Source organism: Lontra canadensis, unplaced genomic scaffold (assembly GCF_010015895.1).
Source record: "Lontra canadensis isolate GAN:19392208 unplaced genomic scaffold, GSC_riverotter_1.0 scaffold66, whole genome shotgun sequence".
Lineage (NCBI taxonomy): Eukaryota > Metazoa > Chordata > Mammalia > Carnivora > Mustelidae > Lontra > Lontra canadensis.
This window is the reverse complement of record NW_022631060.1, coordinates 1,703,017-1,723,403: the sequence shown is the minus strand read 5'-3', so window position 1 is coordinate 1,723,403 and position 20,387 is coordinate 1,703,017. Positions and strand designations below refer to the sequence as shown.

At 56.6% G+C, this 20,387-nt stretch overlaps 1 protein-coding gene across 1 annotated transcript; it reads right to left on the bottom strand.

The window, feature by feature from the left end:
• Positions 1–570: 570 nt before the first annotated feature.
• On the bottom strand, positions 571–18,850 carry CD5 (CD5 molecule). The gene is given in 12 exon segments (XM_032879147.1): positions 571–899; positions 1,175–1,266; positions 1,855–1,974; positions 2,642–2,695; positions 3,416–3,541; positions 4,214–4,504; positions 6,455–6,713; positions 6,715–6,794; positions 7,051–7,113; positions 7,586–7,891; positions 10,135–10,173; positions 18,691–18,850. Coding segments are annotated over 11 exon segments (1,479 nt in total). The 5' UTR covers positions 18,743–18,850; the 3' UTR covers positions 571–899; positions 1,175–1,177.
• Between the last annotated feature and the right edge of the window lie 1,537 nt (positions 18,851–20,387).

Genomic DNA, 20,387 nt, shown 5'->3' with positions numbered 1-20,387 from the left:
GGCTGCCGTGTGTGTCTGGACGCTCTGACCAGCAGAGACTGCTTCTGCTGAGGAGTGAATGATTTAACTTCCAGAAACGTCCAGTCCCGGTCTCTGACTCTCAGCTTAGAAGTTAGCTGTGATGGGCTGAAACCTCTTTAGCTTTGAACTTTAAACTGCTGTGTGAAACAAAACCCTACGTGGGCTGGGATTTATGAGGTGCCCTCTCCAGGCCCTGGGCTGGCACAGTGCCCTTGGGCTTGGCCGCCAGTGGTCCCGGAGATCTAGTGTTCTTTGCTCCGGAAGGCATCTTGGGGCGAGGGGCTGGGGGGCTCACGGAGGGTGAAAATGGGGCTCCGTGTCAGGTGGCAGCTGCCTGCCAGGTTGAGGCACTCTGTCTGAGGAGCACAGCGCCTCTGACCACGACGGCTATACTGCTGTCCCGAGAGGGGTCCTGGCGTTGGACCCTGGACTGCGGAGGGGAGGCCCTCTAGCTCACAGGAAGTATAAAAAGTGTTATTTACAAAGAACATATTAAAAAAAACCCTGGAGAACTGAGCACCCCCCCGCCCACCCCACCCCACGCCCCAGAGCGGAGCTTCCTTGCTCACTGGGATCAGAGTCTGAGGAGAGAACCAGGTCCTCCGGGTGCTGTCCCCCACATGTCTGCTTGGGGAAGGTCTTGTTTCTGGGCTGTCCCCGTCATGGTTCCCACATGGGGAGGGACAGCCCAGCTGTGTTGGGGGTCTTCCCTGGGCTGGGATCCGACACCCGCAGCGGCAGGGACAGGGGACATATCTGAAGGTCCCCTTGTCTCCGTCCATGTTGTAGCTGGGGCAGAAATCATTTCCATGCAGCGGATGCAGACTGTTCTCAGGAGACAGGTCTGGCTCTTGATGTTTCGTGCCTGGTGCCTGGTTCTGAGGGGAGAGAAGGAAACAGGTCAGAGGAGGAAGCCTCACACCCCGGAGATGGTGCACGGAGGTGAGGGATAGGCCCCGAGCCCCCGGTTTCCTAGCTTGTGCTCTCTCCCTCTCAAATAAATAAATAAAATCTTAAAAAAAAAAAAAAGAGTCAAGATGTGTTGAGCCCCCCATTCTGGACGGGCAGGATGGGCAGGAGGCGAGGACCCAAGGAGCTGGTGCTTCTCCACAGGACCCATCCGAGGTCCCAGGGGTCCGGCAGCCGGGCTCACCTTTCACAGCCTCTGAGTCCCGTGCAGGTCGTAGTCACTGTCGGACGAGTTATCAGGCTGGGTGGAAACACGACGCAGGGCCCCTTCCAGAGCTGCAGAAAGGAAAGAGACCTTTTGCAGCAGGAGTACCCCACCAGGCGACCCAGAGAGAGCCCCTCAGAGCCCAGGAGCCCGTGGGGGCCTGCAGATCACAGGGGCTTTATGAGCTGGTGGCTTGACAGTCTGGTATCTGTTCTGATCAAATCAGCGGTGTTCACTAATGATACTGAACTCCAGGCTCCCTGGGGCTTAATTGTTCATGCCAGACTGGGAGCACTCAGTACAGGGCTTCCGCAGGCCCCTGCCAGCTCTGTGCTGCCTGGAAGGAATCCAAGGGGCCTCATTTACCATCCGGCCCACAGGGCCCTGCGGAGACGCTGGCCTGTTAGGTTGCAACAGTGCTGTGGCTACTGGTGTCCCAGTGTACGCTTCTCCGGAGCTGAGTGGCTAACAGTCTCGGGGCTGGGGGTGGGGGAGGCAAGCCGAGGACGGTGAAGGCTGGATCCCTTCCATACCCCGCTGGGACAGCTGTCAAAGGGCAGTGAGAGCCCCCTCTCCCCCAGGGCATCCCTTCTCCCAGTGATCACGTGACCCATGCTGGCCCGCCTCCTCCCCAGAAGCCAGGGGAGATAGCTGCTTACCTGCATAAGCAGAGACCTGGGAGTTCCTGGGCGGCTGACTGTATTCATTCTCCACGTGCGAGACGGTGGCGTTCTCAGCCTGGGACCGGACGGTCGCCGTGTGGTTGCGATGGAAGGACACTGAGCAGAGGCAGGGGACAGTGTCGTTAGCCTCCCTGCTCTGTCCCTCCTCCTCCTTCCTGGTAGGGGCTTGGAATTTCCCACTGTGGGATAGGGGAAAGGCAAGGGCACCCACAGTTTCTTCAATGCATCCCTCTACTCCTTTCTCCCTGGGAAGGTTCATTCTTGCAGGGGCCAGACTTTTAGAGCAGCTTGGGGTTGGCCAGCAGTCTGGTGGGGTGGGCTTTCCGTAGACCAGTCATTCATCAAGCATTTATTAAGCAGGGGATTGGAACACAAGTGATAGGGCGATATCATCCCTCCTCTCCTGGAGCTAAGGGGCTTTATACTGTAAGAGACTTCACAACACATCCTGCCTAGCAAAAGGAAAGGATGGATGTGGAGTGGGAAGTGGGATGCATCTTGCAAAAATGCCCATTAAGGTTCCAATAAGTCCTGAAATAAAGAACCAAGTCTAATGTTGCTTAACTCTCTGATTTCTAAATCTATGTGACCATGGATACCACCTGGTAACATCTGTTGACCACAGTCCCACCTTAGATGAGTATGGGGGTGGGGGTTAGAGGACTCAAGTAGTTGCTGGCTTCCATGATGGTCAGCAGTGAGCCGGGAGCCCCATAGACACTGGCTGGGGCTGAGGGAGGACCTTGCCTCCCAGGACACTTACTATTCTGGTTCATTCCTGTGGGGCCAATCCACTGGCGCTGTTTCTTCTGGCGGACTAGGAGACAGGAAAAGCACATGAGGACGAGGGTGGGCAGCCATCACGGGAGGGAAGGATGGGGAGATGCTGGGGGAAGGGAGGCAGGAGGTGGCAGGTGCAGCTGAAGGAAGGACTGCTGGACTTCACCCCCTGAAGCCTTTCGGGGTCTCAGTTTTCTGATTTGCTCAGAGGGTAACTGGACCCACCTAGAGCTAAAGGAGCGTGTTGAGGGGGCTGCCTCTTCAGAAGAAATGACCACGGGGCATTAGAATAGAGCCTAGCGCTAGGGACCTAGCCGACACTGCCCATCTCCAGGCCTTCTCTTTTCATCTCCTCTAATCCACTTCCTCTCTCTGAATAGTTTTTCCCAGAGTTCTGCGAGGCAAGGATACCAGCCCCTTATATTCACAAGGTGTGCAATCACCCATTAGGCAGATGAAGAAACTGAGGCTCAGAGAGGAAGTGGCTCCATCAGCATCTTGCGCCGTTGCTAGGGGGTGGAGCCAGGTCCGGAGGCTGGGGGTGGGTCCTTTTTGAAAATGGCCACGCCCCCTCCTTGGCCTGGGGGGTGCGTCGTGTGGGCCAATCAGCGCTTATCATGTTCCTGACTTTCTCTTTCTGTTCGTGAGGGCGGGAGAGGGGCGGGGCCGGGTGGCAAAGCAGAGGTGCCCTCCTCCGCCCCTCCCAGGCCCCCTCCCGGGAGTTGAAAGGCAGGGGGTTTGGGGCACCCGCACCTACATTTCTTCACCAGCTTCCTGTAGGCGTGAGGGCCGCACAAGACCAGCAGCACTGCCAGGAGCACAAGGGCCAGGATGATGCTCATCACGGTGCCTGCGCCCAGGCCTGCCGGGTTTGGGTCCTGGCCTGGGGGAGGCAGAGAGGTCAGGGCGGTCCTGCCCGGGACATCGGAACTGCCTGCTCAGAGGAAGGCTGCTGGCCGGCTGCCTGGCTTCCCCTGCCCCCCCCCCCCTCCTCCCCGCTCCTTGCAGTAATTCACCAGCGTGGGCAGAAGGCAGTCATACACCCGCCTCTCCACGCCTCTCTCCAATTCTCTGCTACCCATCCATCTGTCTCCTACCTACCATCCAGCAATTCATCACCCAGCTGTCACTGGCCCCTCTTGTTACAACTATTTAACGTTCTACCCTTTGCCAGTTGCTTATAAGTGATCACTTTGCCATCACATGCTAATAGCCATCCATCTGTCCGTCCATCCATCCCTCTTTTATGCGCTATTTGATTACCATTTCTCCCTTGCTTTTCTATCTTCCATCCTGGAAGACTAGAAGTTAGACTGAGAGCTCTCTCATCCATTATGGCCAGTCTCCTCTTTATGGCTCATGTTCATTGCTGTCTGAGCACCATTGCCAGCCCCGTCCCCTCCACCCCTGAGTTTGCCACCTTTCCTTCCTTTTCTAAGGCTCCGCAACTCTCTGTCTAGTCCTTGAGCCCGTCCTTCAGAAACACGCTCACTGATTGGGTCCTAGAGGGAAAATCCAGAATGTCCCTCTGCCCCCGGGGCTGTGGCCAACTCACATGTGACAAACACCCTCCTGCAGCGGGTTTTTTTCTCTTGAAGCTGGTGGCACTGGGACAGCTTCTCCTGGGGACAGAAGAGGCCGTGGGAGGTCTTCTCGGCATCCAGCACCCGGTAGGAGTTGACTTTGCCGCACTGCAGCTCCTGGCACACCTCTTCCCACCGCGCAGTGCCCTTGGCCCGGGGGACGTCACACAGGACTTCCCATTGCTTGCCCTGGCGCACCTGCACGGAGCCTTCACACAGACTGCTGCCCCCCACCAGGCGGCTCTGCACCTTGGGCTGGAAATCTGGAGAGGAGAAGCAATGGAGGGCAGGTGGCACGTTTGGAAGGAGCTCCCTTGGTTCCTAGTCTATGTGCCTGACCACTGGAGCCATGTGTCGCTGGCCAAGAGGGGGCCCTGGCAGAGCCCAGCTAGTTGGGGGCGGGGTGCTGGGATCACCTTCCTTTCTGTTCTTCCCTCCTTCTCACATCTTCTAGCATTTCCCCCCAGAAGCTCTTTCCCTGGCATGTGTGGGCAACTGCTGGTAGCTATCCTGAGATGTGACATCATGGGTGCTTTCAGGGAAGAAGCTGGCGGAGTGGCGATGCCCGTGGCAGCCACAGGAGGGAGTTGGCCTCCAGGCAGGGGAGGGTAAGAGAAGAGAAATGAGAAGCAGGCTCCCCCCGGGTCCACGTCCCTCTGAGAACCATTCTATCCTTCTCCTGCTGCTCTTTGGGAGATAGGAGGGCTTTTCAGAAAGGAGAAACTGAGGCCCAGGGATGGGAAACACTTCCTGCTCTGGGTCCTGGCAGTTCAGGGGTGGGACAGAACCCAGGAATCCTTCTGTCCAGCCTCTGGGGTGGCTTTGATGAAAGGATTGAATCCATTTCTGCTTGTCGGGGTGGGGCCTAGGCTCCAGAGCTGGGGCACACCTGTGCTCAGGTTAGAGTGAGCCGTGATCACACCAGCTTGGCCAGTTTCCATAGCAACATCCATCTAAAAGGCCCTAGTAAACGTTCTACTTAGAGTGGAATTTCAAAGGCAAGACCTCCCCCATCTGGTTTTGCAGGTTGTAGACTGCAGGAGGGCCAGGTGGGTCAGGGGGAGAGACCCTGGGGGCCTGCATCTACCTGGAGGGGGCAGTGTCTCGCTAATCCACACCAGGTATCCAGGGGCTGGGCGGGGTTGAGGAGTGAGGACCGGTGTGCTAGCGGGAGAGCCCAGTGGTCCAGAGCAAGGCTTCCAGAAGTGTGCACACACCTCCCCTAGGACCTTGCTGAGATGCAAATCGGAATGCACCTGCATTCCTAACCAGCCTGATGTAGCTGGTGATTTTGGTAGCGGAGGCTTGGACAGCAGGCTCTGGAGTGACGCTGCTCGAGTGGAAATCCCTGCTAATGCTCTGTGATACTGGGCAAGAAATTTAACCTCTCTGAGCCTCAGCTTCCCTATCTGTAAAGTGGGGATAATAATAGCACCCACCTCCTCAGGTTGTTGTGAAAATGAACGACCGTCCTGGGAAGGTCTCTAGCACCAAGGAAGTGCTCAGGAAGTCTGACTTCTTACAGTCCGGACTGGTGATGGGGACCCACTCCCTCCCGAGGCATGCTATGATTGTTCTTACTCTGATCTGTGGCCTTTTCCTCCTCTGTTTTCCCAGTGATCCTGGTTTTGGGGTCCCTAAGACCATCCTCTTGGGTCTCCTCCCCTCAGCCACACCCAGATTCATCAGTCTTCTTGTCATTGTGCAGGAGCTTCTGCGGGGAGCTCTGTGGGGACCTGCTCGGGCTCCTTCTGCCTGCTGTGCTGGGGGGACCTCCTACTTGTCACCCCTGCTCTGGTCCCATCTGTCTCTGGGATTTACAAACTCCTCTCCTGGAAGGCTGGTCCCCCTCAGTGCACCACCTGCTCCGATCCTTGGCACGAGTCACAATTCCCACCTAAAAAGACTCCTCTCCTCTGTTCCAGCAAACAAACCCCTGCTCCTCTCCTCCTTCCAAACCCCTGAGGAGACCTTGCCTCGTCCTGGAAGTCCTGGCTGATCCCACCTTCCCGAGTGGCAGCCTGTGCATTTGAGCTCATTCTGTGTTACTCTGCGGAGATCTCCAGGGCCTTGGGTGGAGTGTAGCCTCGCCCTCTGTTTCCCTCCCGTTCTCCTCGGTGCCCAGTGCCCTGTGCTCCACGCAGAGGTTTCTGGGAACAGGTGATGATGGACGATCTGGGGCGCCCCATGGGTCCTCACGGGGTCTCACTCACCAGAACAGACAAGGGCCAGAGCTTGGCCACCCTCATAGGGTGGGACTTTCCTGAAGCACTGCTCCAGGGACGCACAGCTGGCGTTCCGGACCTCCCATCGAATCGGCAAGGCCTTGCTCTCCCCCGCATCTTGGGTCCTGGTTGTCTCGGCCTCTGGCAGGTGCTTCAGGAAGGAGCCACAGTGGAGGGCCTCGCAGATGCGGTTCTTCAGGTCCTGGGTCCGGTCCTGGTCCTGCTCCTGGTAGCTGATGGCCCCCCCCCAGGCTGCCGTAGTAGAACTCCACCACGCCGGCGCACCGCAGGCCCCCGGGCCCGGCCACCAGCTGCAGCCTGGGAGGAGCTGTGGAGGGACGAAGCGGGGAGCGGGTCTGAGTGTCACCCAGCCGGCTGTGGGGGTGGGGGGGGCTTGCTCGCTGCCGACACAAGGTCGAAGGAGAGACTGGCCGTGGGGGGTGGTGAGCTCCCAAATGTTGCCCAGGACCTACTTATACTAAAACTTCATCATGTTCACCTGAAATTCCAATGCAATGGGGCATCCCATGTTCTTATTGGCTAAGTCCCGCATCCTGCCCCCGGGAACCTCCGAATTCTCTTACCTGTGGGCTCTGGAGTGGTGGTGGGTGGGGGGCTCGTGGGAGGAGGTGGTGTCTTCCGAGGCTCTGCAAGGAGATACTCCAGTGAGGGAGGGGCAGGAGCCCGGGAGGGAGGACTGGAAGTTGGGGGAAAGAAGGCAGGGTCGGGGGAGGGCTGGGGGTACTGGATGGTTTGGAGAAAGACCTAGAACTCATGACGTAAGTGCCGCTTGCCCCATTAGGCCCACTTGACCCACACGTTGTCTCTAAGCATCCTGTGGGGGGGGGCAGCGCAGGCCCATTTTACCGTTGGTAAGTGAGGGTTAAGAGGAGACGCTAACGTTAGCAATGGCAGAACCAGGTTTTTGATCTCTTCCAGCCCCCCCTCAGCCTTTCCCCTCCAGTTCCCCACCAGCTTATGTGTCTGGGGGGGTCATTGTTGTACATTAGAACCCCGCTTCCACCTGCTGGCTTGGGCCCCAGATCCCAGGCCCTGGGCAGCCTCCCCCGGGGCTGGTGCTCAGGCCCAGGGGACCCGTGTGGCCGGCTAGTCACCCACCTTGGCAGATCAGGCCCAGAGAGCTCCTCTGGCTGGCCTCACTGTAGCTGCAGTTGGAGAAGGACCCCAGGCGTCCGTAGCAGGTGACCGGGTGCTGGGGATTGTTGAAGTCAGGGAGGTGGGCCAAGACCAAGGCCTTCCCGCAAGCCAGGCTCCGGCAGAATTCTGAGGCCTGCGTGTTGTCCTCCCTGTGGTTTGTACCCTGGTTCCAGCTCCACCGAGACACTGTGTGCCATGTGGAACCGAGGAGGACCTCCAGCTGGCCCTGGCACGGCGAGTGGGAGCCTGTCAGTCTCACCATGTTTCCTGGGGGTCAAAGAGGTATGTGTTTGGGGGGTCCCCTCCGTGGGATCCCTCCTCTGCCCTCTCCCCACCAGGCTCCTACCCAGCCAGGCTGTCTTCCATCCCCGGGGGCTGCCTGCCTGGCTCCCGTGAGCTTTGCCCTCGGGGACATGGCAAGGAGGGGGGTTTCCCAGACACTCAAGCAGTCCCTCAAAGCTGGGCCCCTGGGGCTGGGGCTGGGGCTGGAGACCTCAGAGCAGAGGGGAACTCAGAGCAGCGGCAAGGGGGTGCTCAGGACCCCGCTGTCCAGCAGGATCGTCCCACTCTGCAAACTCTGCTTCATTAGAAATAGGGCCTGGTGCTTGTTCTATTTCTCTCTCTCTGATTTCTCAAACCAGTGTCATTGAGGTACGATTTAGACCCAGTGAAATGTGTGCACGTAGGAGTTGTTCAGGGGAACTTGACGAATGCATGCACGTCTGGACCTACTGCCACACTCGAGAGGTAGACATGTCTGTCACCTGGAACGTTCCCTCGTGCCCAGGTGTGGCCGATTCCCCTGCATCCAGCCTCAGGTGCCTACGGATCTGCTTTCTGTTGCTAGAGACGCATTTTGCCTCCTCTCCAATGTTATGTACGGGGAATCACGCAAATCGTGCAGTGTGTTTGTGTTTCTGTTGTCCTGTTTTTCTCGTCTGACCCCCTTCCTTCGGCATTCGGAGTTTCTCTGTATCGTTGCACCCACCACGTTCCCTCTTGTGGAATGAGGTCTCGCTGTGTGGCTGTGCCACGATTTGTTTATCTAGCCACTGTTCGGCTGTTGTGAACAAAGCCGCGTGGGACATTCCTGAGCTGATGTCTGTCTGTGTGGGCACGTGTTCCGTTTCTCTTGGGTAAATACCAAGGAGTGGAATTGTTGGATCATGGGTAAGAATGGGACTAGGGTGATTTTATAAAGCTTCCTGAAATAAAAAAGAAGGATATATATATTTGTACCTGCATAGATTCTAGAAGGAGAGAAAAGACAGGAATCCATGTGGTTGTTACCTGGGGTGTTAGGGTGGGGAAGGACTGGGCAGATGGGGGACAGAAATGGAAATGAGATGCGTCACTACAGATCTTTTCATATTTTTAAAGATTTAGGCCAGGCAACTGTATTACCTGTTCATGATTTCTTTCTTCCTTCCTTCCTTTCTTTCTTTTAATGTAGAAGGTTTTTCCGAGTGATTGGGAGGTGGAGGTTTTTCCCTGGTTGGAAACTTCTAGACAGGCTACCTTTTTCTGGGCTTAGGGCCCAGAGCACAGGGCTAGGGCTTGGCAAGGTCACTGGACCAGTTTGAGACAAACGGGGCTTGTCCAACTCCTGACATTGGCAGGATATTTTGCCCCTTTCCCCCCAGGGAGCTGACTCACTGAATCCTCACCAGGGAACAGATGTTCTCTCCATTTTATAGGTGGGGAAATTGGGGCTTAGAATGGACAAAGCACTTGCTAGGGCTCAGAGCTAGGATGCCACTGCAGGGCTCCAGGTCCTGGACAGGGGCCTGCTAAGGCCTCTACAGCTCCTTCTGGTTGCACACGGCTTCATGAGACCCTCCAGCACATGTCTCCCAAAACACATTCAGCATGATGTTATCTCAGGAGACATGAAAGAATGAGGTCTGGGGTGAAATGAGTCTGAGAACGGCTGAGTTAAAAAGTACTGAACAGGTTTTTTTCACTGCAGGACTTCTCAGAGCCTTCTCCAGGCCGGTATACGCAGTCATTCTCCAGTGAGGGACGTCTCCAGTGTTGCCTAGCTTTTATACAATGCATTCCAGGAGCCCTGTTTGGGAAACACTAGCCTCTTCAAGTCTCACCTTGAAGGCAGGGCATTCCACATACTTTACAGTCTGCAGCAGCCCCTCTCCACAGCGTCAGCTGCAAATGCCTTTGATTGGGGAGACCTGGCAGGACTGAGTAGGAAACAGGACTGTGCAGGGTGCATTATGGGCCAGTATGTTTTCTGTGCGTGGTGAATGGGTCCCAGTAGTAATTACCCTGAGAACCAGCATTCAGGTGGCGCTTTTGAGGCCATTGAGGGCATCTGTAGGCACGCGAGCATCTAAATGTGTACGCTTGTGTGGGTGTCCATATCTGAGCGTGCTGGGGCGCTCTCTCGCTCTGTGGGGGTGGGGTTCACTCTGGCAGGTCCCCCTACAGCCCGATGGAATCATAGCTCCCCCCCATCACCCCCTGGTCCAGGCCTCTGTATGGCTCTTCCTTACCTGACTTCTCCCAGTAGGGCCCCCCGAGGCAGGAATTGACTGCGGAAAGGAGAGAGGAGGGTCAGGAACTGGAGCCTCCCTCTTGCCCCCCACCCCACCTCACACCTGCCCGCTGAGTAGTGGCCTCCTCTGCAGCCCCCTCGTATGGGGTTCTGGGTTCCATACTACACATCAGAGCCCCTAGGTGGGTCATGAAACCAACTCCGTGGGTTGCAACTATCCATGTTTTCCCCGTTTTAAAGCTTTACTTTTTATATAAACATCAGTAAAAGGGATTTTCCTTTGGTGCATAGACTATGAAGAGAGAATGTCAGAATACACGGTTGGTTGTGAGGATAAGGGATCCCTTTCCCTGCCTCTGGCTGCAGTGTGAAACCCTCGTGAACACTGCTTTCAGTCTAAGAGAGTTTGAACTTTGCAGCTGTAGAGAACCAGAGGAATGACTGAGAATGGGAGGCCCCAGCATCATTTGTACTTTCCAGCATCCTGGTGGCAGGATGGGCATGACAGTAATGTATCTTCAGTGGCTCAGCTTCTGGAGGAGGAAGTCAGCTCCGAGATGGGGGGGCGGGGTGCCGAGATAACACAGCCAGGCGGCACAGTGCTCGTCTGTGGCTGGGGCGGAGGTGGGATTTGGGTGGGCCTGGGGGGGATGCACTTGTGTGGCCTCAGAACCCCCCTCCATGTTTGCTGCTCAGCTCTGTCAGCCTTAAAGTAGGGGCTCTGATTTCCCTCTGTCTGACCCTTGGGCTGGCTTCGTAGCTGGGAGCCGGGACAGTCAGAGTGACGACTTTAGGGAGTAAATGGTTCCCTTGAAATTGCTTTTGAGAAATTGTTGCCGCGTGTTTAAAAGAAAAAAAAAAGTGTGTTTTAAAAAGCCTGTTTTTCCCTGAGTGTTCTGGAGCTGGTGTTAGAATTATAAGGGAAGACAGGCCCCAGCCAGCTGGCCCTTTCCTCCCAGCCAAGGCTCTCGGTAATAACGCCCACATCGCACCGTGACGTTTCTGCATCTGGTGCTCAAAGCTGGGGGTACTGGAGCCCGTGGGGCCTGGGGCAGGCACGGCGAGGATAGTCAGGGAGCGCTGCTGGCCTGGGGTGTGTGGAGATCCAGACAAGAGGGCTCACCACTCCTGCTTCCCACCTGAGACCTTCATACTCCCCAGTCAACATTCATTATTAATAGCAGCTACCAACAATTGAGCACCTACTGTGTACTCAGCACTCAGGGTCGCTCCTGATGGATATCATTGTTACTCTTCACATGGCTTCATGATGTGAGTCGAATATATTCATGGTGTCAATGTTGGGAGAGGGAGAATGCCCTGTCCAGGGGGACACTGCCAGCACCTGCCAGGGCCTGGATTCAAACTGTGAGTCTGCCTTCCAAAACCATGCTCACTGCCACCTAGTTGTGCCTCCAGAGTGCCAAGTTGGGGGTGCAGAGATGAACACAGCCCAGACCCTGTCCCTGAGGGGCTTGAGCCCCCAGACATTGGAGCCCTTGGGGACAGGGACTGGACCAGACCGTTCTCACAGATATCACACAGGATGACCTATACTCCCTTCAGAGAACGTTCTTGGGAAAGAGGGAACAAGCTGGAGAACCAAGTAAAATCCCCAAAATGCTCTTTGAGGAAGGGCGTCTAGGAATCCCAGGGCTTTGGCTCCCTCTGGGTGCCTGATGTTCTCGGTAGAACAGCATTTCCTGGATTGTTCCTACTTCACCATCACCATCACTGTCACTGTCACCACAATCAACATGAGTACCATCACTATCACCATCACTGTCACCATCACTACCTCCATCAGCCTCACCGTCACTACCATTGGCATCATTGCCATCACTATGACCACTATCACCTTCACCACCATCACCATCACCGTCACCATCACTGCCTCCATCGGTCTCACCATCACTACCACCAACATCATTATATCACCATGACGACCGCCATCACCATTACCATCACTGTCACCATCACCATCACTACCTCCATCGTCCTCACCATCATCACCATGATGATGACTGTTAACCATCAACAACAACACCGCCATCACCATCACACCCATCACCATCACCATCAGCCTCACCATCATCATCATCACCACTGGAAACACTGTTAGAGTTCACAGTTACCAGGCATTTATATATGTTAACTCTCTCAAATCTCACCACAGCTCTATGAAGTAGGTACTATTTTTTTTTTTTTAAGATTTATTTATTTTAGAGAGGGAGGAGAGAGCATGTGCTAGTGAGGGGAGGGGCAGCTGGAGAGGGAGAGAGAATCCGAAAGCAGACTCCCTATCCAGCACGGAGCCTGACGTGGGGTTCCAACACCCGACCCTGACATCACAACCTGGCTAAAACCGAGAGCCCGATACTTAACTGACTGAGCCACCCAGGCACCCAAGTGGGCACTATTATTTTAATCTCCATTTTATAGTTGAAGAAGTGGCGGAAGAATAACTAACTTGCTACGCCGCAGGTCACTGCTGGGGCTGGGACTCAAAGCCAAGACATCTGTCCCAGACTCTGTGCTCTTGACTGCTGGGCCAAGCTGCCTCCCGTCCCTTCACCACTCTTGGCCTGTTCACGGCGTACGGACCTGATGATCAGGAGTGAACTTGGAATTCCATTCCGTTAGTGAAACATGCCATCGGGAACCTTTTCTGCGAACTTGCTCTGTGATCTTGGCAAGTCATTCAACCTCTCTGGGCTTGGTTTCCTCATCTGTAAAATGAGGAAGTTAGATGCCACCATCCTCAGCTTCCTCTCTGTTCAGACTTCTCTGATCTATAACCTTCAGGTCCTGATGTATCTCAGTGGCTGGCAGGGACCGGGCAGAAGTGGTCGGTGAGATGTGTGACTGACCCGGAGCCTTCTGGATGCTTCTTCTTTCTGTCTGTCCAGAGACATGCTCAGGTTTTCATTGTCCAAGACCTATTTTCATTCTCTTAGCTGCTCCTCACAGGGGTGTGACCAGTAGCTTCCTTCTCTGGAGCCCTGGAGACTGGGCTCAGGTTCTCTCTGAGCCCGTCCGGGGCTGTGGCTTTGCCAGCCCCGCGTGTGGCTGAGGCCCATGGCTCTGCGGCTACAGGAGCTGCAAACAGAAGCCCAGAGACCCCGAGGCCCATGAGGGACGCCATGGCCATTTCCTAATCTGCCAGCCATGGCTGCAGCTGAGCAGCTGGGGCCAGGAATGAGAATCCTCCAAAGGCCCCCTTTCTCCCCTGCCGGCCCCCCTTTGGAGGCCCCTGATGTCGTGCTTGGAGTGGCCGAGCCCAGGCCGTGTTCAGGGCTGAGAAAGCCCGAGAGAGCTGGCCAGCACCTCTGAGGCACCCTACTGTCTCCCCGTGTCTGGAGTTCCAGCTTCCAACTCGTGATGGGTTCTGCAACAGAACATATGGATTTTCACATGATGTGGGAGGCGCGGGGTTAGAAACAGCCTGCTGTTCGTTCAGGTCAGGATTTGCACCAAAGGAGTTTTCCAGAGATCCGCAGACGTCGTTTGGGTTTGGGAATTGTTGGCGAATGTTCCGTGTTAGCGGTTCCCCTTTGCGGGACTTGGCAGAGCTAGAGCTTGGTCCAGGCTGGCCGGCCCCGGGCCCGCTCCCAGACCCTGCTGGGACCCGCGCACATCTTTGCAGTGGCCACGTGCCGGGAAGCAGAGGCAAGGCGGCGGGGTCCTGGGAGCTGGGATGCGACTGATGGGAACAGTGAGAGTGAACCCTCACGGCACTCCTACTTGGTGCAACCCCAGGGCGAGCCCTTTGTGCGGGAGACCCCACTCCCGACAGCCTTACTGAGGGGGGCTGCCATCACCCAGTCTCCCAGATCAGGAAACAGAAGGACTTAGCCCTGTTTGGAAGTCAGATGTTCTGTTTTTCCAACAATGAGTCCGTCTAATAGTCGGCAAACGTCTCATCAATTCACAGTGAACACCCCACGTCGGACGGCCTTTTGGGGGGAGTTCTGGATTTTTCTTCCTTTCATCGTCTGATGAGAGGCGGACTTGGAAGATCGGAAAGCCCCTTTTCTGAAACGACACCAGTCAGCAGAGCGGGGTCTACCCCTCAAGCTTGAAGGAAACAAAGATCACGAAGGCCCCAAGCTCTGTTTCTCAGTGGAGCACCAGAGGCACTGGCTGGTTTTTGATCAGGAGTCTCTTTATGGGCCAGACACATAGAGAGTCATACCGAGCTTATGCCAGGAGAAGCCTGGGGACTGGCGCCTGCAGAAGGAATGACAGATTCAGGCCTCTAATCCCACTTGCTGGGCCTGCGCCAACCTGAGGATGTGAGCCAATCACAAGCACAATGGCCGTCACAGTCTACATTGTGGTCGCTCTCTCGCTGGTGGCCTGCTGTGTCCGATCGAATTTGCATGAATTTCATGCCATATGTGCATCTCCACTGTGACAGGGACGAGACCTCTGTTTTGTTCAGAACTTCACATATCCCAAAGTTTTTTTCCACCCACGGCCCTGTGAGGAAGGGCCCACGCTCATTCTCATCTTCAGATAAGCGAACTGAGGTTCAGAGAGGCCGAGTGACTTGGCCAAGGTCACACAGCTTGCTGATGGTAGCGTCAGGACACGAAACCCCATCACCATCACTTTACAGGGCCCTACGGGAATCTACCACTGGGAGAACCTGGAGCCAGCTCACCCCAGGGTACAGATAGGGGAAACTGAGGCCAAGGAGGGAAGGGCTCACCCTGGATGTCTCCATGGGTGTCTATGGCGGCCCAGGACCCTTTTTGCTTCTGCCAATCACCACCAATTGCCTATCCTGTTCCCACCACATCTGTCCCAGCTGAGCCCCAAGGGAAAAGGGTGTTTCAGGGTTCCTGTGGGAACCGGACATCATGATGGTGATGGATGAAGTGGACGGAGGAAGTGATCTGGGGCTACAGTCCCTCATCTGCCACTCAGAACCCCAAACCAGAAATCTTTTCTAGTGCACTTGGCGGGAGGATGTTTGCAGCCCTTGCGAGTCTCTCTTAGGGTGTGAGTTCATGTTCCACTGAATGGGAATGCGTTCAGTTAGCGGGTGTTCTGGAGACCTCATTGGTGGGTGATGAGCACACAGCACACACACAGTATGACCCATACTGGAAAATTCCCAAACACGTCTTGCCCGAGGTCGGGGATGAGGGTGTGTGGGCCTGGAAAGGTATAGGGGACCATCTACTGTCCTGCCAGGGCCCACACGGCATGCTCACTCACTTCTTATAAGCTGTCGCCCAAACATTATCCTCTCGGGAGACCCCCTGCACCCTCCCTGGGTAAGCACGGCACCCGACACTGCCAACCTCCCAGCCCCACCCCACCCATGACCTCCCAGGACCGATGCTGTCCCTGTCTCCTCATCACACCTAGACTCTTACGTTGGATCTGCCAGGGCGGGGATTTCGAAGGTTCAGTCGTGTCCCCAGCGCTTAGAATAGTGGCTGGCACATAGTAGGTGCTCGGTAAAGGCTTGCTGTTGGAATGAGTGAATGAACCAGATTTACAATTGCATTGACCTTGAAGGTGAGTGCCCTGGTCATCCCCAGATGAGAAGGCTGAGATTCTGAGAAGCATTCTTGTCATTTGTGAGGGGCCCTACAGAAATCATGCCCCAGTCTGCACGACTCCAAGCCCCACAGGCCTTCGCACACAGGCAGGCACACACAGCCCCTATGCACGGGCTCACAGGCACGTGGCACACACTCACATAGCATGCACACATGGGCTCACACCTGTACCCACACACTTGCACACCCACAGACTAGTGTTCAATCAGTTCCATCAGGGGGTTGAAACCCCTCCTTGGTCTCTGCGGGGAACACCCCGCTGGAGTGTTGGTGCTGGGCAGAGTGACTGGAAGGGCCAGTGCCGGCCCCGGGGCCCCCAGGTTCCTCTATTCCCCACTGGGGGTGGGGAGCTTGGGCTGCTGGGTGCTAGATTCTTTTCACCCAGAGCCAGCAAGGGCCTCAGCTTCTGCACGCTGGAATAGCGGGCCAGGGAAGACTGCCCGAAGCTAGAGTCTCCGAGGCCACCATCTCCTGTGGGTGCCCAGCCCTTCTTGGGCCTGTCCTGCCTGCTGTGTCTTGCCAACCCCTACGGGACGCGTCTCCCTTTTCTCTGCCTGGCTCCTTCCTGCCTCCGTGTCTCCCAAAAGACACCACCACCTCAGAGAGGCCCTCGGGGAAGAGGACTGGGAAAGAGAAGGCTCGATGGCCAGGCTGGCATCTGGCTAGACTCCCCACCACGTCCTACCCGACTTGTTCCCTGCTGACCCCGACCCTGGTGACAATGATGGTAATAGTAACTGGGACCATCGATGTTTACTGGGCACTTAACTGCACTCGAACTGACCTTCCTACTCAGAGCCTATAGTCATTGATTCGTTTAACCCTTACAAATCTCTATGAGATATATACTCTTATTATTTCCATTTTGCAGAGGAGGAAACTGAGGCTTACAGAATGGTCCAAGGTCACCCAGCTGGCAAGCGGCAGACCAGAATCCAAGCTGCAGAGCCCATGGCTTTGCCCCATTGCTGGCTTCTGCAGTCCTGGTGGGCGGGCATGACCCTCAGGGCTGCCTGTACCCCCCAACCCCCACCCCAGCAGGTGAGTCCCAGGAGGTTTGGACTAAAGGCAGCGACAGAGGGGACCAACTGTCACTACCACCCCAGGTGCATCATGAGCATCTTTGTGCCCCAAAGGTCCCTAGGTCATAGCCCTGATGGCCAGCCAGGAGACACAGCATCTCCAGGGCTCCAGTGGCCAGGCATCCCTTCCCGGCATGGCTCAAAGGGCATGCATGCTGTTGGCGCCCAGCCCCAGCCCTGGCCCTCATCCCCTGCCCTTGGTGGGGACATGTCTGCACAAGGTAGTTGTGACCCGAAGCCCTTTTCCTCCTTGTGGGAATGGCTTTGGTGTGTCTGAGCTCTTAGGGTTACAGGGGGCCCCCAAGAGAGCAAGGGTGCTGGGCTGGGGTCGGCTCTGGTGCTCCCTAGCTGCAGAGCCCTGAGCTTGGCTTCTCGGCTTTTCTAAAACTCCAGTTTCCCGACTATAAAATGGGGGACACTGGGCCCGCCTCCCTCCTAGGCTGTTGTGAAGCTTACAGAAGAAAATGGCTTTAAAGGCATTTTGAAAGCTGGGGGCCACGGAGCAATGGGAGTGTTTACCCTCCGCCAGTTCACACAAAGCACCGGAAAGCATGAGCTCCTGGGGTTCTAGATGGTTCCCGCACTCCTGGGGAAGGTGTTGCCTCCCAGTCTCCCTGACTCTGGGCTCTGCTGGCCCCTGGGAGCTGCCCGATCCTGCGGGGAGACTGGACCCATGATGGGCTTCAGATGGGAAGCCCAGGGAGCAGGATCCCATGCCCATCCCCAGCTGGGAGCCTGGCCAGCCGCCCTACCCCGGTGGCGTCAAGGCCCCCGTCTGAGGAATCCCCAGGGCCAAGGAGGCCGCAGCACCTCCTCAGGGGGGTCCCATCTCTGGGCCTTTGCCCTGGGGACAGAAGGCGTTTTGTGTGTCTTACAGTTCATGCGAGAAGAGCTGTGTGAACGCATGTGTACCTGGGCATCATCACATATGCACAGTGGATGGCAAACCTGCATTTATGCACACACACACACACCCCTTCTCATACACACACACACACACACACACACACACGCACACACACGTACCTACTCATCCTACTCACCAGCCTGTCTAGAGGGACTGAGCCTCCCTGATCAGGCAGCCAGTGGCCCCCAGGTCCTTTCCCTCCAAACCAGGAAGCCATAGGCCCCGTGTTCCCACCTGGCCTGAGGTCAGCATCTCTCTCGCCCCACAGTACCCTCCAAACCCTTGCGAAGTGGTCAGACCTCATCCAGTTCACCTTCGACGTGTCATAAGTGGGGAGCCCACCAGCTTCCATTGACTCCCTCCCGGCAAACAGGAGGTCCCAGGCTCGCCCACCTCTAGCCTGACCCCCAGCCAAGCTTCTCAGAGGTCCCAGATTCTTCCACACTGGCCCTGGGGGCCCAGGTTCTGGAGCCCCTGCCCTGGGCCTGGAGTGAGAGCAGACCCAGTGTGCGCTCACAGCCTGGCTGGCCCGCCGGGCTGCGGCTCCTCTGGGACAGAGTTAGGGGGACTTGGAACTAGGGGAGCATCTTTGACACACACTCAGCTGCCTTCTCAGAGGCAGCCCCCACCCTGTGGCGGCCCACTGTGCTCAGAGTGCCATCAGAACCACCCATGGGTGCCCTGGGTCTGGGTGTATCTAGGTCAAGTCTGGACACTCAAGGTGGGCGGGGGGAGCTGCATGGGGGCTGAGAGTCTGATTTTGCCTGGGTCCCACGTGGAAGGGTGCAGGATGACCCCCACAGTACAAGAACAAAGCCGAGCTGGGACAGGTGGTAAAGGGATGGCGGGGAGACAGGCAAGGTGGCCCCAACCCTCCCTGATGCTCCTGAGACGGGACATGTGCGCCTGCCTCAGACCAAGTTAAGAACTGGCATCTCCCCCCCTTGCACCCTGAGTCCCAGGAGCTCGGTACGTGCCTCAGTACTCACCCAGCACCCCCAGCAGGTACAGGGCGGCTAGTGACGGCTGCTGGGACCCCATGGGCTCGGCCTCCTCCTGCCTCAGCCCTGGCAAGCTCGGCACCTGTGGGTGAAAGGCGTCTCGTCCTGGGTCTCCCTCTCGGGGAGGAGGGGGTGGGGTGGGCAGGCGCGGGCAGGGGTGTGACAGGGAAGCAGGCAGTGCGAGGCCTGCGTCACCTGTGTTTGAAGTTGAACTGTCAACTTCCTCCTGGTAAAACCATCTGCTCCAGTTCGAATGGCGGCCCTGGGCTCTGACAGCTTCCTGCCTGAGGTGCCCAGGCTGGGGCAGTGGCCCCGACCACACCGCGCTGGGACGGGGCCGCAGCGTGGGGCAGCTCTGGGCCCGGCTGCTGAGGGGGAGGAGACCTGGCCTCCCTGCGGGTGGTTCTGAGGGGATCGGGGGGCGGGCGACAAGCTCCCCAGGCAGGGGTCTCACTGAAATGGCACTGAGCTGTGCTAGCAGGGGACAAGTGGGTGTGGGGGTGCCACACCAGTTCTTGCCAAAGGCACGGTGGTGAAAACACCAGATGAAACCTTCTGTCTCCTTTTTGCGGGGATGAGGTAGGAATTTGAGATGGAGCCCCAGGTGGTGGTATTTTACCATAGAGCACGGAAGAGGGCTCCTCCGTGAATGCTGGGCATGTGTGTGCGTGTGTTGTGTGTGTGTGTGTGTGTGTGTGTGTGTGTGATCTCGTCGGTCTGCGTAATTTCCATGTCAGCATGTGTGATCTCCATGCAGTGTTGCTCCCACAAGGGCTGGAATCAACCTCTGGCCTGTTAGGAAGAGCAGGTGGCTGGGTTTCCGCAAATTAGCTGGGGGGCGGGGGTACCTAGCTCGGGGGAAGGCCTTCAGCCCCTGGACCCCGGGCTGGGTTTGGTCCCTCTGCTCTCCAGGACGGGGCAGACCCTGACCTGGGCTCCTTGGGGCGTATCATAATGTGAGCCACACCAGGAGGCACCGAGCTGACTGTGAACAAGCGTGAAACCTGAAATGAGTGTCAAGGCCTCCCAGCCACACCCTTCTGACCCTCTGCAGCAGCTCTGGCTCCTGGGCCCGGCCTTCCCCGAGCACCCGGCTCCCCAGCATTCCACCCCGCCCCATCTTCCCTTGGGGGGCTCCAGGTGCTTGCATCCGCTCACCAGAATGCAAGACTGGAGGCCGGATGAAAGACTGAGGACCTTGTGACAGCTGTGACTAGGGGCACAGTGACCACCTCATAGGAGTAGGACACTGCGTTAGCATCAGCCTGCCTCCGGGCCCTGGCCCCTGCCCGCACACCTGTCCTCCTGTCTTCGGACCCTGAAAATCCCAGAATTTAACATTTTCTTTCTTCCTTCCTTCCTTCCTTCCTTTCTTTCTTTCTTTCTTTCTTTCTTTCTTTCTTTCTTTCTTTCTTTCTTCTTTCTTTTCTTTTTTTTGAGAGAGCACACATGTGTTTGAACAGGGGTGGGGAGGGGCAGAAGGAGGGAGAGGGAGAGAGAGAATCTTGAGCAGGCTCCCTGCCCAGCATGGAGCCCAACTCTGAGATTACGACCCGAGCCACCATTGGGAGGCCAACGCTTAACCCACTAAGCCACCCAGGCACCCCGGAATCCCAGACAAATTAATTCACTCATTCATTCGTTCAACAGAATTTTGCCCCATGCTAACTGCCAGGGATGCCGAG